The sequence below is a fragment of the Mus musculus genome, chromosome 10 (assembly GCF_000001635.26).
Source record: "Mus musculus strain C57BL/6J chromosome 10, GRCm38.p6 C57BL/6J".
In the NCBI taxonomy this organism is placed as follows: Eukaryota; Metazoa; Chordata; class Mammalia; order Rodentia; family Muridae; genus Mus; species Mus musculus.
Genome location: NC_000076.6, coordinates 86746937 through 86762110, shown reverse-complemented (window position 1 = coordinate 86762110; position 15174 = coordinate 86746937). Strand labels below are relative to the sequence as shown.

Genomic DNA, 15174 nt, shown 5'->3' with positions numbered 1-15174 from the left:
CCTAAAGTGTAGCCGTGGTTTGGGGCACTGTGTGAAGATTATCCTTGTGTTACTCAGATGCTGATCGCTCTGCCTCTTTGTCTGGCTGCAATCAGACACAGCAGTGTTGTGCTTATTCTAAGAATCTCCTGTCTGAGGGTGGTGGAAACATTGCTCCCCCATTTGTTCTTTAATTTGTCAATAAAAACTGATCAGCCAATAACTGAGTAGAGGAGATTCTGCCAGCTTGGGAATGGGGGAGGGGGAGAGGCTGAGGCCACAGTGAGAGGGTCCTGGAGAGACCTTGGGGAAACACCTGGAGCAGCAGAGCGAGCCAAGTCAATGCTAAAATGCAAGGATCTCAGGGAACTAGGCTAGGCAGTAGCTCATTTATTTGGAAGCCAGGATAAACAAGAAATGGCTACTAATAAAATTGCCTTAACATTTGAAAAGGCCACCTGAGAGGAGGGGAAGGGAGGAAGGGAAGAGGAGAGGAGAAGGGAGGAGGGGAGAAGAGCAGAAGGGAGAGGAGGAGGGGGAGGGGAGGAAAGGGAAGAGGAGGGGAGGAAAGGGAAGGGAAGGGAAGGGATGGAAGGGAAGAGAAGAGAAGAGGAGGGGAGAGGAGGGCAGGGGAACCAAGCCCCAAACCCTAGCCACACTTCACAACTGAGCAGCCTGAACACTGTCAGCTGACCCTGGTGTGACAGGGCAATTGCTGGGAGTTAACAACCCTGCAGCCAGCAAAAACAGATCTAGGCATGCTCACATCAGGGCCCTGTGAGGATCCCTACCACCCTCTTCTCCACTTAGCTGTGTAAGGAGTTGAGGACAGGGCCACATCTCAAAGCCTGCTGGAGTTAGGGGACAGAACAGTGGGATGGGGTCCCGCAGACAGCAGCCAGGCTGCGGCCTACGCAGAAGCCTGAATGAAACACGCCCACTCACAAACACTCACAGTGAGAGACCTGGGTCCTGTGTCCTTACCTGCTGCAAAGCCTCCACTCTGTGGGTCCAGAGTTTTCAGAAGGCTTTGTAGTAGATGCCCTGACAAACACAGGAGGGCAGGGCCCTCAGGAAGGGTGCACCCCACTCAGTTTATGAGCAGGACTAGAGACAAAGAAGCAAGATGGCCCAATAGGTCAGAGCACACCCCAGGCATTAGAGAACTGGGAGAGAGACACACACATTCTTGAAACAGTCTATAGAAACTTACTTTTCATTTTCTCCTAGTAGAAAAAATAGTAAATCTGCTAAGAATTCCATAATTTCTCCAACTAGTATGTTTTTATTGCCAAATAGCCATCTTCTGATAGTTAAACACTCTTGAAACTTGAGTTTTGCCAGGGCTGCGTTTCCGGAAGCCAACCTAAGAATGAAACACAGGCCTGTGGTTTACCAGGCATGGAGAATGCTTATAGTAAAAGGTTCACATTCATTGGGCTAGCAACAACACTCATGAAATTCAGGGTAGCAGGTGGAGGGATCAATACCCTCAAAAGCATTGAGAAGTGTATGTGTCTGTGTCTGTCTGTGTGTCTGTGTGTCTCTGTGTGTATGTATGTGTGTGTCTATGTATGTATGTCTATGTCTGTGTGTCTGTGTCTATATCTGTGTGTCTGTGTGTGTCTATGTGTATTTCTGTGTGTCTGTGTGAAGTCTGTATTGTGTCTATGTGTGTGTCTGTATGTATGTGTGTCTCTGTGTGTGCCTGTGTATTTCTATCTATATACATGAGCATGCATAACCCGTGTCTTTAGGAAGGAGGAATTCCAGGGGTTCAGCAAAAGCCTTGTGCATGCTAGCATGTACTCTAGCTCCTGACCTCAGACATACAGAAACCACAGTAGTCAGGCATCATGGAACATGCCAACAATCCCAGTATTTGGGAGGCTAAGACAGGAGGATCATGAGTTCAAGACCAGCTTAGGGTACATAGTGAATTTCAGAGCCTGGACTACTTGGGAAGATCTTGATTCAAAAAAAAGAAGAAGGAGGAGGAGGAGGAGGAAGAAGAGGAAGAGGAGGAAGAAGAAGAGGAAGGAGGAGGAGGAAAAAAAGAACAAAATAAAGAAAAGAACAGTTTTCAACCTTTGCAGTGTAGACATTTGGGTGGGATAATTCCTTGTTGTGGGCTTGCCCTATACATTATAGTAGCATCCCTGGTCTCCACCACTAGATGCCAATAGCATGCTTGCCAGTCATGTTAACCAGGAATGTGTCCAGATACTGCCAAAAGTGCCTTGAGAAGGACCCCTGACCATCCTTGTCTGAAATGTACTGTGCTGGAAGATGAATACACAGCATCAAACCAATGAGTTATGTGGGAGATGTGGTAACAGGTACAGACCAAATATAAATAATAAATATAAATACAGATATAAATATAAATATAATGTGGAGACAGGGTCTCATGTTAGCCTAGACTGGCTTTGAATTTCATGCAAGGCTGAGGATGACTTTGAATCCCTCCTCTTCCTGTCTCTACCTTCCAAGTGCAGGGATGACACTGTGCCTAATGAATCATTGTGCCTAATTTATGCTGTTGTGGGAATTGAACCTAGGACTTCACACACGCAAGGCAAAAACTCTACCAACTGAGCTACATCACCAGCCCCCAACCATAATAATAATAATAATAATAATAATAATAATAATAATAATAATAATAAGAAGAAGAAGAAGAAGAAGAAGAAGAAGAAGAGGGAGAGGGAGAGGGAGAGGGAGAGGGAGAGGGAGAGGGAGAGGGAGAGGGAGAAGGAGAGGGAGAGGGAGAGGGAGAAGAAGAAAGAAGAAGAAGAAGAAGAAGAAGAAGAAGAAGAAGAAGAAGAAGAAGAAGAAGAAGAAGAAGAAGAAGAAGCAGCTAAATCAGAAAACAAGAGAAATGTTCATGCTTACATGAGAACACCTTCAGTATATTTCATGGTAGCATGATCACGGGGATTACCAGTCACGTACTTGGAGATTTCGGTAGCATATTCCAGAACGTGGTTTTCTTTTAAGAATTCCCCAGGCGCCGATTTTGCCAGGTTATTCATCACTTTAACTACAGGTAATAAATGTTCACAAAGAACATAACACTTAAGGCTTTGTTTATCCCCTGAAGAGTCAACATCAACATCATTTCTTCTCCATGCCAAGAACCAGGGTTCTTCTGGATGAATCCATCCCTGATCTACACTGAATAGGGTTTGTTTGCATACAAAGCATCTGTATGCAAGTGTCAGTCAAAGGACCAAGGGACTCAGACAACAGTGTGAACCTGAAGACTGGATCTGTTTAGTGGAACGGCATAGGTGCCCATGAGTGTGTAGGTACAAGTGGGTGTGGCGCCCACATGAGGAAGCCAGAGGATAGCTCTCAGTTTCATTCCTCAGATGCCATCTACCTTGGTTGGTTGGTTGATTTGGCGGAGAGGGTCTCTCAGTGGCCTGAAACTGACTAGCAAGCTAAGTTAGGGGTCAGTGGAGCCTCAAGGATTCACTTTCTTCAGCCCTGAGAATACAAGCATATGTCAGCCACCATGTCACCTTTTTAACATGGGTTCTGCCTCTGTCTCCTATGTGCTGGAACTAAAGATATGCGCCACCATGTTTGATGTTTGTTTAAAATTACCTAGCCAGTCCCTTTCCCTGAGAGAGAAGGTCCCTGGGGTTGCTCACTGAATCCAGAGGGGTGGAGCAGCCTCTGCAGGCATCTGCCTACCTTTCTGCTTCATCAATTCCTGGCTGATCTTTAGGTCGCTGAGTGTAAACCGCAGCAGATTTGACCAAGCTTTCTGAAAATATGTGAGTCCTTTCGGAGTCATCCCAATCTCAAGATATAATTCCCCAATGGCATTCTGAGCTCTGAGCAGCATTTCTGTCATGGATGGGCTCTGTACAGAAACGAGAAAGGGAACCACTCCTGAAAACACGGTGTTGGCAGCGACCGCTACTGGCACACAGAACATCACTTCTCAGAGAAATTTAACTATTTATCAGATAAGTGGCTATGATGAGATCGTTATTAGATGACACACTAAACACCAAACTACAAGTCCATTTTGGGCAATGTTTTTTACAGATTATTAGTTAACGGTAACAAGTCTTCATGTCTGACATGTTTGTAATACAAACTGCTTACTGCCTATAAGGGAGAAGTTGTTATGGCCCATTTCAGATATGGCATGGCTTTAGGCCAATAGGAAGCCTTATCACTTGGTCAGCCACTACACAGGGTGTTGTAGTTTGAAGTTATCTTCAGGGTGGGCTTTTAAGTACAAAAATTACATCTTGGGTTGACACACCTCAGTTAGCAAAAACAGTCAGCCTGAAGCAGAACTACAGAGGCCAAAAGGCAAAGTTTGTACATTTAGGGACTTTCCTAGAACTGTGCACTTCTGTGGATTGGGGCTTTGTTCTCATTCTGCCAGGTGTTTCTGCCGACATTCTGGGTTCCAAGGCATAAATAGCACTTCCATCATGGCACCAGTTGTGCTAAGGTCTGGGGACCTGTGACCCTTTCAGTGCACAGAAGACACTGGATAGATGGATACCAGATGTAGCTCAGTGGTAGAGTACCAGCATTCATGAGGTCTTAGGTTCAATTCCAAGTACTTTCAGCGGGTCAAGGGGCACTGAGCTGACTCTGTGGTAAAGACACTTGCCTGAGTTCAGTCACTGGGACCCATATAGCCAAAGGAAAGAACTGCTTCCTAGTGGTATGTTACATACATACATGTAATAAAAGAAATTACAACACACTGGTTACTTAAGTCTTCTAAATGCCCAGTATACGCAATGAGAATTAATAGTGAGTTATCTTGCGGTTAGCATCTCTTTTCAGAAAACCTAAAATGAATGCATATGTGTTTAGTAACTAATGATGCAGCACACACTGGATGTCATGATCTGTGTCACTGTTCATAAATGTATGTTGTATCATAGTGTTAGCCTACAAAATGTTTGGCAGAGCCTGTCTCCATGAGGTGATTTTTTTTTTGTGTTCTTTTGTCTTTTGTTTGTTTTCCTGTTTGTTTTTTGTTTTTGTTTTTAACTTATGAGACAGGGTGTAGGGAGAGGTTTTGATCTTAAGATCCTGTTCCCCAACTGGCTCTTGATCTGTCAGTAAAGAAAGCCTTGGGCCAATTGCTGGACAGAAGGACAGGTGGGACTTCTAGGTCCCAGGAGGCAGGCACAGGGACACAAGGGAGGAGATGGGAATTCCCCAAGCTTTAGAGAGAGGAGAACCCAGCAGCCATGTGAGGTCTTGGAAGGAGCTGGGGCCTGTGGCTGCTCCTACATACAGGCAGGTGGTCAGGGATGTTTGGCAGGGGCTAGATGGGACTAGACACTGAAGTTTAGGGCAGGTGGGAGGTACAAGACTAAGAGTATAGATAAGGACATGTTTTCCAGGTGGGAGATAGTGGTGCCCAGCAATTGTGCTAAGAAGGCAATTTGAAATTGAACAACTAACTGTGTGTCTGTGTCTTTTGTCTGAGGATTCAAGGGAAGCAGGGAGGGAGCTGATATCGAGGTCACTTCTCAGAGCTAAAGGCAGGTAGAGCATAATACATGCTAAAACAGGGTTTCTCTCTGTTGCCTTGGCTGTCCTGGAACTCACTGTGTAGACCAGGCCAACCTCAAATTCACAGAAATCTTTCTTACTCTGTACCACAAGTTCTGGGATTAAAGGCCATGCCCAGTCCATGATAAGAATTCTTTTTAAAGATGTATTTACTTATGTATATGGGTGTTTGGTTTGCAAGCACACTTGCACACCAGAAGAGAGTGCTGGATCCCATGGGACCACAGTTATAGACAGTAGTGAGCCACCACGTGGGTTTTGGGAATTGAACTCTTAATCACTAAGCCATCTCTTCAGTCCCATGATGAGACTGTAAAGACCGAGTTTCTCTACTCTTTGGGACTTAGAGAAAATGCTCTTCTGTGTCCCACTAACTTTTGACCCAGAGCTTCTGGGCAGGTATCTAGCAAACAGGTCCCACCTATTTTGAGATCCTGACTCATCAGCTGTGGAAGCAGCACCGTGTGATATGGAATCCCATTCTTTCACATGTCCTTCGGGCATCTATTCAAACCTGCCTCACTTGGCAAGCCTCCTAGCTCCTGTGCCTGTTGTTCACTCTCCGAGCCCTCCATTCTAACTTGGCTGATCTTGTCAGTGATGGCAGGGACGGGTGCCTATACCCAGACCATCACCCATATCCCAAAGAGTTAGTTCCCTGTCCTGTGAGAGCCCTCCCCACAAGCAAATCCAGGAGTCCTGACTTCACCACAAAAGAGAATTTCAGAACCAACTAATCTGAAGTAGATCTGGTGTCTATGAAGAGATTTCAATGTAGATTTCTAAGCACAAGGGAGAAAAAGAGGCACTCAGAAAAGGTCAGACACATCCAAGTGTGGGTACTGGCATCTCAAAGGACAGTTGTATTTAGGTACTTTACAAAAGGCAGATAGCATTTGGTGGCTTTTAAGTGACATCTCTAAAGGTTATGAAGACACTCATGGTGGTGGTGGTGGTGGTGCTATTCATTGTTCAAAGAGTGCACTTTGTCCTTACAAAGTGCCTATAAGAATGTTGTTGAAAATGGTGGATAAGTGTGAGAACTTGAAGTTTCAGGACAGTATAGGCCTACATAGGCACAAATGACTTTAAGAATCACAGGAGTGTCATAACTCAAGGTGACATCATTCTATTCCCCAAGCAATCCCTGAGGACTAGGAGGAGAACACTGTTTCCATGGGCAGTGTACTTATCCTGATATTTGAAATCTCTGGTTCTGTCAGCAGCAAAGGCACGCCATTCCAGTGTGAAGGTGCCTCCCTTCAAGACCATATATTCTTACTATTCTGCCTTTTTGTTCTGTCCCAAGTGTGCCCTCAAAGGTTGCCTTAAGTATTTGTTGGGATTAACTTAGGAGTGTTAACACCCCCCCCCCCAGATCAACAAGAGACTTAAAGCTGCAGACATTAACGATCTCAGATATTTGGCCTCTTGTTATCTCATTGCATGACCCTTCCTGACCTCTATTCTCAGGGACACTTCTCAGTCTAAAATAGCTGTTTCATCTCCAGCTGTCATAGCCACACCTGAGCTGGAAGAAAGGCAGGCATGTGGACGGAGAATGTATGGCCCCTCAGAGTCTCTGCTGAAACCCTTCTCAGTAGGACAGCATGAAAGAAAGAAAGAAAGAAAGAAAGAAAGAAAGAAAGAAAGAAAGAAAGAAAGAAAGAAAGAAAGAGAGAGAGAAAGAGGTAAGAAAGAGCAAGCCTCTATGGGATTCAGCTGTAAGGCATTTTCTTATTTTTTTTCCTTTCTTTCTTTCATTTTTAATTTTTTTTTTTTTTTTTTTTTGAGACAGGGTTTCTCTATGTAGCCTTGGGTGTTCTGGAACTCACACTGTAGACCAGGTGGGCCTTGAACTCAAATGATCTGCTTGCCTCTGTCTCCCCCTAGAAAGCTGGGAATAAAGGCATGCGCTGCCATCGCCCAGACTCTAAGGCATTTTTTTGATAAGTGATCACTGTGGAGGGCCAAGCCTATTGTGAGTGGCCTTATCCTTGGGCTGGTGGTCCTTGGGTTCTATAAGAAAACAGGAGAGCAATCCAGTGAGCAGCATCTTCCATGACCTCTGCACCAGCTCCTGCTTCTAGTTCCTGCCCTGTCTGAGTTCATGTCCTGACTTCCTTTGATGATGAACTGTGACATGGAAGCGTAAGCCAAATAAACGCTTTCCTCCCCAAGTTTTTGGCTATGGCGTCTCATCATAGCAATAGTAACCCTAACTAGAAAACCTTTCTTTCTTTTCTTTTCCTTTTTTTTTTTATAAAGATTTATTCATTTATTTAATGTATGTGAGTACACTATAGCTGTCTTCAGACACACTAGAAGAGGGCATCGGATCCTCATTACAGACCGTTGTGAGCAACTGTGTGGTTGCTGGGAATTGAACTCAGGACCTCTGGGAGAGGTCAATACTCTTAACCACTGAGCCATCTTTCCAGCCCTAGAGCACCTTGCATAAGTGCTCACATTCCTAACCTCCCAGGCTTCCATCCTAATGCTGCCCCTCCCCCTAAGGCACCATACCAAAACCACCATGACCAAAAAGCAAGTTGGGGAGGAAAGAGTTTATTTGGCTCACACTTCTAGAACATAGTCCTTCACTGAAGGAAGTCAGGATAGGAACTCAAGCAGGGCAGAAACCTGGAGGCAGGAGTTGATACAGAGGCCATGGAGGAGTGCTTCTTACTGTCTTGCTTCCCCTGGCTTGCCCACCCTGCATTCTTTTCCCCCCCCTGTTGACTCAGGTGCTTTTATTCTTTTTTTAATTTTATTGTACTTGTAATTCATTTTTTACACTCCATATTCCATTCCCTGCTCTTCTCCTCCTACCCTCCAACTGCTCCACATCCCACACCTCCTTCCCACCCTCCTTGTCTGCACATGGATGCCCCACCCTCCACCCCATCTGACCTCTAAACTCTCTGGGGCCTCCAGTCTCTTGAGGGTTAGGTGCTTCATCTCTGAATGAACCCAGACCCAGAAGTCTTCTACTGTAATGTGTGTTGGGGGTCTCATATCAGCTGGTGTATGCTGGCTGTTTGGTGGTCCAGTGTTTGAGAGATCTCGGGGGTCCAGATTAATTAAGACTGCTGGTCCTCCTATAGGATTGCCCTTCTCCTCAGCTTCTTTCAGCCTTCCCTAATTCAACAACAGGGGTCAGCTGCTCCTGCCCATTGGTTGGGTGCAAATATCTGCATTTGACTCTTTCAGCTGCTTGTTGGGTCTTTTGGAGGGCAGTCATGATAGGTTCCTTTTTTTGTGAGCATTCCATAGCCTCAGTAATAGTGTCAGGCCTTGGGACCTCCCCTTGACCCAGATCCCACTTTGGGCCTGTCACTGGACCTTCTTATCCTCAGTCTCCTCTCCATTTCCATCCCTGTAATTCTTTCAGACAGAAACAATTATGGGTCACAGATGTGACTGTGGGATGGTGACCCCATCCCTCACTTGATGTCCTGTCTTCCTGCTGGAGGTGGGTTCTATAAGTGCCCTCTCCCTACTGTTGAGCTGGTGTTTCATCAAAGGTCCCTCCCTGTGAGTCCTGGGAGTCTCTGATGCACACTGGGGGGCGGGGGGTCCCCAACCTCCTATTTCCTGAGGTTGCCTGTTCCCATTCTTTCTACAGGTCCTCAGGGTTTCAGTCCTTTTTCCTCATCCAATACCAGATTAGGTTCTCCCCTCCCCATCCACTTTTCCTCCCAATTCCCTCCCTCTCCACTTATGATTGCTTCTTTCTTCTCTCTCACAAGTGGGACTGAGGTGTCCTCACTTGGGCACTGCAGCTTGTTGAGCCTTTTGAATTCTGTGGACTGTATATTGTGTATTCTGTATGGGTTTTTGTTGTTGTTGTTGTTTGTTTTTTTACTAATATACACTTATTAGTGAGTACATACCATGCCTGTCCTTTTGCAACTGAGTTACCTCACTCAGGATGATTCTTATGGAACCCAGGACCCAGCCCAGGGATGGCACCACTCACAATGGGCTGGGTCCTCCCTTATTGATCACTAATTGGGAAAATGCCCTATAGTTTGATCTCAGGGAGGCATTTCCTCAACTGAGGCTTCTTTCTCTATAGTGACTCTAGCTTATGTCAAGGTGACACACAAAACCAGCCAGTACACCCTTTGTAGGTAACTCTAGTCTATGTCAAGTTGACATAAAACTAACCAAAAAATGGGGGTGGGGGAAGATGAGGACTTTTCTAAAAGAGGCCCTGAGGCTAGAGAGATGGCTCAGCAGTTAAGAGTACTGGTCCTTCCAGAGGACCCAGGTTCAATTCCCAGCACCCACCCACATGGCAGTTTATAACTGCCTGTAACACCAGTTCTAGGGGATCTGACACCCTCACACAGACATGCATGCAGGCAAACACCAATGCACAGTAAGTACATAAAATTAGATAAATCTAAAGAGCCCCCAAAGTGTTCTCTCTTCTTCATGACAACACAGCCGGAACATGGTTGTCTATGAACCAGGATGCAGACCCTCACTAGGCATCATCTACATCAGCAGTTTGACCTTGGGCTTCCAGTCCAGGACCATGAAGTAAGTGTCTGTCATTTAATGCACTCAAACTGTGCCTGGCCTAGCAACAAGGAAGGTATTCTAACGAGACACCCGTGCCCCTTTCTCTGGCTATCCGACAACTGAGATGGTGGTCCTACAGATTTGGAATCCCTCCCCCCAGTCCCCAAGAACCTCATGCTATGGGAGGGAAGAATGAAACCCTGGTGTAAGCCAGAGGGAGAAAGAGTCCTAACACATAATTCTGACCACTTGGTAGGCCAAGTGGATTGGGAAACAATGCCAAGTCAGCGATGGGCAAGGGGTCACATCTTACCTAGGACTGCTTAGGAATGTCTTGTGCTCTCTCTGTAAACCTAAGCCTCATGTCAGGACCCCAGAGAGGAACTTGACATGACTGGGCCTCTCTCTCAATGTCTCCTCTCCCAGGATGGGCGGGCACACTGGAGGAGTCTCCTATCTCTGTCTCTTACTGTTTCTTAGTATTTGTTGTCTCATTAATCAGCACACTGAGGATGAGTAGCTGAACCTAGCTTGTTAGGGGCTGCCAGGGACCACCAGGCTTTGATCCTAAAAACTCTGGAAAATAAAAACAAAAACAAACAAAAATTAAATCAAGCAGTTGGACTAAAACAAGAGAGAAACCTTCACTTCCTGGAAACCTCTCACTATTTCCATGGATACTGCACTTGTCCCAACTTGGGTATGTGCTCATCTTCAAACAAACATGGGAATGTGGTCTGCTTCCATCCAGCCACCAGGCAGGACAGTACCTGCTCTGATGGAAGGAACGGCTCCTGAAAAATGGCTGTGCTGCTTGTCATTTTGACTCCTTTCTTTAAAGACTCTTATTTTTATTTATGTTCATGTGAATGTGTCCAAGGGCACATACATGTTATATGTGCAGTGCCCATGGAGGTAAAGAGTGTGTCAGGTCCACTGGAACTAGTGTAATGTAGGTGGTGTGGGCACAAGACATGGGTTCTGGGACCCAAACCCACCCTCTGAAAGAGCAGCAAGCACTCTTGACTACTGAGCCATCTCTCCAGTCCCTTCATTTAAAAGAAAACTTGATTGCCAGGCCTAATGGCACACGCCTTCATTCCCAACACTCGGGAGGCAGAGGCAGACAGATCTCTGAGAAAATACAGTCAAGAAAGAATCAACCTCAAGTGGTGGTGGCGCACGCCTTTAATCCCAGTACTGGGGAAAGCACAGGCAGGCAGATTTCTGTGAGTCTGAGGACAGCCTGGTCTACAGAGTGAGTTCAAGGGTAGCCAGGGCTACACAGAGAAACCCTATCTCAAAAACAAATAAACAAATAAAAGAAAAAGTAAAAAGAAAAAAAATAATCAAACTTCCTCCTTGTCTTCAGGAAAATGTCAGCTAAATTGCAGGCAATCGTCATTCCATTTTCTCGTGCTGTGTCACCAATCTGCAGGTGTCAGTCTCTGCTGACTACAGTCTATTTGTCAACTGAGGTATGGGTTAACACTGTAGCTTCCTCTCTGGTGAGCAAATGCACTGACCCCCTACTTCTAAGTGCACTGACCCCCCACCTGTATAGTAACTTATAAAAGAACAAGGTCAATGGTGTCTGAAAGAAAAAGGAATCAAGTCTGAAGGCCTTAAGCCTTTTTCTCACTTTACCTGTAGTAACAAGTCCTCAGCGCTCAAGAACAGCTTTTCAGCTTCATTGATCTTGCCCATTAGCTTCAGGAAACTTCCAATAAAGAGGATAATTCTGCCTTTATCAGCAGCAGTAATCTCGGACAGGCTGCATTCCAGCACTGCAAGAAAAGGAGATGGCCTGAAGCACCGTGCTGGGAAGGAGCAAAGGACCTCCCTCTGCTTAATCCCACTCTAGGACTCTAGGTTTCTCAGTGTGCCCGAGGGGTGTGTGCGTGCCCGAGGGGTGTGTGCGTGCCCGAGGGGTGTGTGTGTGCCCGCGGGGTGTGTGTGTGCCCGCGGGGTGTGTGCATGTGGTGTGTGTATGTGTTGGGGTTGCTTGTTTTCTTTGGTTTTGTTTGTGCCTGGTTCTTTGCAGTTTTTGGAGACAACGTCTCACTCTGAAGCCCAGGTCAGCCTTGAACTCACAGTCCTCTACCTTTGCCTCCAAAGTGCTGGGATCATAGATGCATACCATCCTATCAGGCTTCAATTTCTTTTCTTTCTTTTTTTTTTGTTTTTTTTTTTCGAGACAGGGTTTCTCTGTGTAGCCCTGGCTGTCCTGGAACTCACTTTGTAGACCAGGCTGGCCTTGAACTCAGAAATCCGCCTGCCTCTGCCTCCCAAGTGCTGGGATTAAAGGCCTGTGCCATCACCGCCCGGCCAGGCTTCAATTTCTTGTTCAAGACCCCAGCAAATTTTACTACAAATATTGGAAAGTAGTTAAAATGATGCAGTAAAGATGTATAACAGTATTATACAACCTTGTTATATAAAAGTTGAAATCTAAAGAGCTAAACAATTATATAGTTCAATCCAAGTATTGTTATAATTTGTGTTTTGGAGTGAGTTTTTTCAGGAAAAAGGGGGGAAATGCTTATATTTCTTATACAATTCTGCCCTCTATTACAACTATCTTGAATTGCTAGATTAAAGAGAAAGAAAATGTTAGAGCAAAATAGGAACCTGGCCGGGGACACAGTTAGGTTTGTAATCCCTGCTTTTTCCAAAGGCTGAGTTGGGAAGGGTCTAGGGCTAACTTCTTTATCTTGGGCTACTTTTGCTTTCTGGAACAGCCACTCTGTATCTGAACTAATACCTTAAAAATAATAAACAAAAGCATCTTAGAGACTCTTAACTTAGGAGAATACTAGCTTCCACCAATTCCAGAGCTGAGAACATCAACGAACAGCATCCTGGGCCTATAGAACAGCTCCCCGCATCTCACTGTGCCTACCTCTGATGTACCCACCAATGAGTTTTAAAACTTGCCTTGATTTACGACTTTGTTCTGTAAAACCATAAGAACTTCATAAAACCATTTTTACATTGGAACATGAAAATTGGGGAAACCTAAATCTGTGTTGCCAATTCCTGGTCACTCAAAATGCCTCTAAAATTAACTCTCTTATTTCCTTTAAAGTGAAAGCTGGAGCCAGGTGGTGGTGGCACACACCTTTAATCTCAGGACTTGGGAATTCTGTGAGTCTGAAGCCAGCCTGAACTACACAGAGAGAGTTCCAGGACAGGCTATGAAGAGAAACCCTGTCTCAAAAGACCAAAGGATGAGAGCTGTGGTTTTTATCCTGACACGTCCACCCTTGCTTTTACCAGTCACCTCAGCATCGAAACTACTTCAAGAAACTATCATGAAATCTGCCTCCCACTGGCCAAATCTTTATGTTCACACACTCGGTGACACACAGAAGAGATGAGAAAATAGTTTTTCTCATTATACTAATACTTTCTGCCATTCTCCACTTTCATCCTCTGAGAGTATTCAATTTCACAGTGTAACAAACTCTACTTCTACACATGCCTGCACACACGCGCGCACACACACAAACACACACACATACAAACACATACACGGCTTTTAAAAAGTGACTGAGGATCATTCCCCAAAGGGTACACATTTCCTTTCTTTAAAAATAAACAAAAACCACAGGGTTGGGGCTGGAGAGATGGCTCAGTGATTAATAGTCTCTTCCGTAAGATTTTAGGGTTGTGGGTAAGAAAGGAAAGTGAGCGGTAAGATAGGCCAGGCTTCATGACAGCCTTGACTGTGGATCTGGACAGAGGAAAGAAGAACCCACTGGAGATGTGACACTGGATGTGGTGGACTTTACAAAGTCAAATCTCAGAACTGGTTCAACTAAGCCTGAGGGATGAGGGAGAGGGGGTGTCAAATAATACTACAAAGGTCAAGGCTCTGCAGAGAAGCCCCAAGTTCCAGAAGAACAGTGTTTGTTCAGATGGCTGCATCTCAGAGTCCTGCTGATGTTCTCACCTACTTCAAAGGGATACATTAGTACTAAGCTCTTCTGCACACACAAAGTCCTCACTGAGATGCTAAGTGACTTCCTCTAGCCATCTCCAGTCCCACAGGCCCCTCCATCACCAGGAGTTTTTGTTCTACCTGGGAGAGCTGACCTTTCTCTCGATTGCTCTCAACTTCCTGTGACATACAGAGTGGTTCCTCCTGACCTCCTGTAACACACAGTATCCTTATGAGTATTCCTAGGGGGGGTTGCAGATGAATGTCAACATTGTACTGGCTGGTTTTGTGTGTCAACTTGACACAAGCTGGATTTATCACAGAGAAAGGAGCTTCAGTTGAAGAAATGCCTCCATGAGATCCCACTGTAAGGCATTTTCTCAATTAGTGATGGGGGAGCGGAGGGGGGGCGGAGGGCCCCTTGTGGGTGGTACCATTCCTAGGCTGGTAGTCTTAGGTTTTATAAGAAAGCAAGCTGAGCAAGGCAGAGGAAACATCCCTCCATGGCCTCTGCATCAGCTCCTGCTTCCTGCCCTGCTTGAGTTCCTGACTTCCTTTGGTGATGAACAGCAACGTGAAAATGTAAGCAGAATAAACCCTTTCCTTCCCAACTTGCTTTTTGGTCATGATGTTTGTGAAGGAATAGAAACCCTGACTAAGACAAATTGGTACAAGCATAGTGAGATATTCCTGTGACAACCTGACCTGTTTTGGAAAGGACTGTGGAAGAACTTTCAAACTTTGGGCTAGAAGAACCATTCAGTTTTAAGAGCTCTGTGGGATGTTGTATAGGAGCTTGGAAGATAATGTTGAGAACAGTGCAGACTATGGAAGTCTGGCTTGTGAAATTTCAGAGGGAAGATTAAAGACTCTTTTCAGGGCCATGTTTTGATTGTGAAGATTCTGTGGTTCTGGTTAGCTGGGGCTGAAGAATCAGCTGTGATTAACAAGATACCAGAACCACTAAAGCAAATGTTTGTGTTATTGGGACTATTGATGCTGGTTAGCTGGAGCTAAGAAATAATTGATGATTAAGAAGAGACTAGCATCACTGAGGTGAAATCTTCTGGAAAGTGTTTTCCGAGAGCACAGAGGCTGTGTTCCAGAGATAGCTAAGGTTGTACCTTGTGCTGTGGCTGGACTTCGTAATGTAT

General features: G+C 45.3%; 1 protein-coding gene across 21 annotated transcripts in view; it reads right to left on the bottom strand.

The window, feature by feature from the left end:
* Window positions 1-15174, bottom strand: part of Ttc41 (tetratricopeptide repeat domain 41) — a 71034-nt gene that overhangs the window by 14734 nt on the left and 41126 nt on the right. For 12 of the 21 annotated variants that reach the window (NM_001003910.2, XM_006512995.4, XM_006512997.4 and 9 more), the window contains 4 exons: window positions 11725-11864; window positions 3682-3853; window positions 2875-3022; window positions 1193-1345 (listed from right to left, as the gene is read on the bottom strand). In NM_001003910.2, coding sequence (NP_001003910.2) covers window positions 1193-1345; window positions 2875-3022; window positions 3682-3853; window positions 11725-11864 — 613 coding nt within the window. Of the gene's footprint in view, window positions 1-1192; window positions 1365-2874; window positions 3023-3681; window positions 3854-10390; window positions 10654-11724; window positions 11865-15174 lie in introns of those variants that run through there. The other 9 variants (XR_003948569.1, XR_003948570.1, XM_006513001.4 and 6 more) reach the window with 7 other exon arrangements.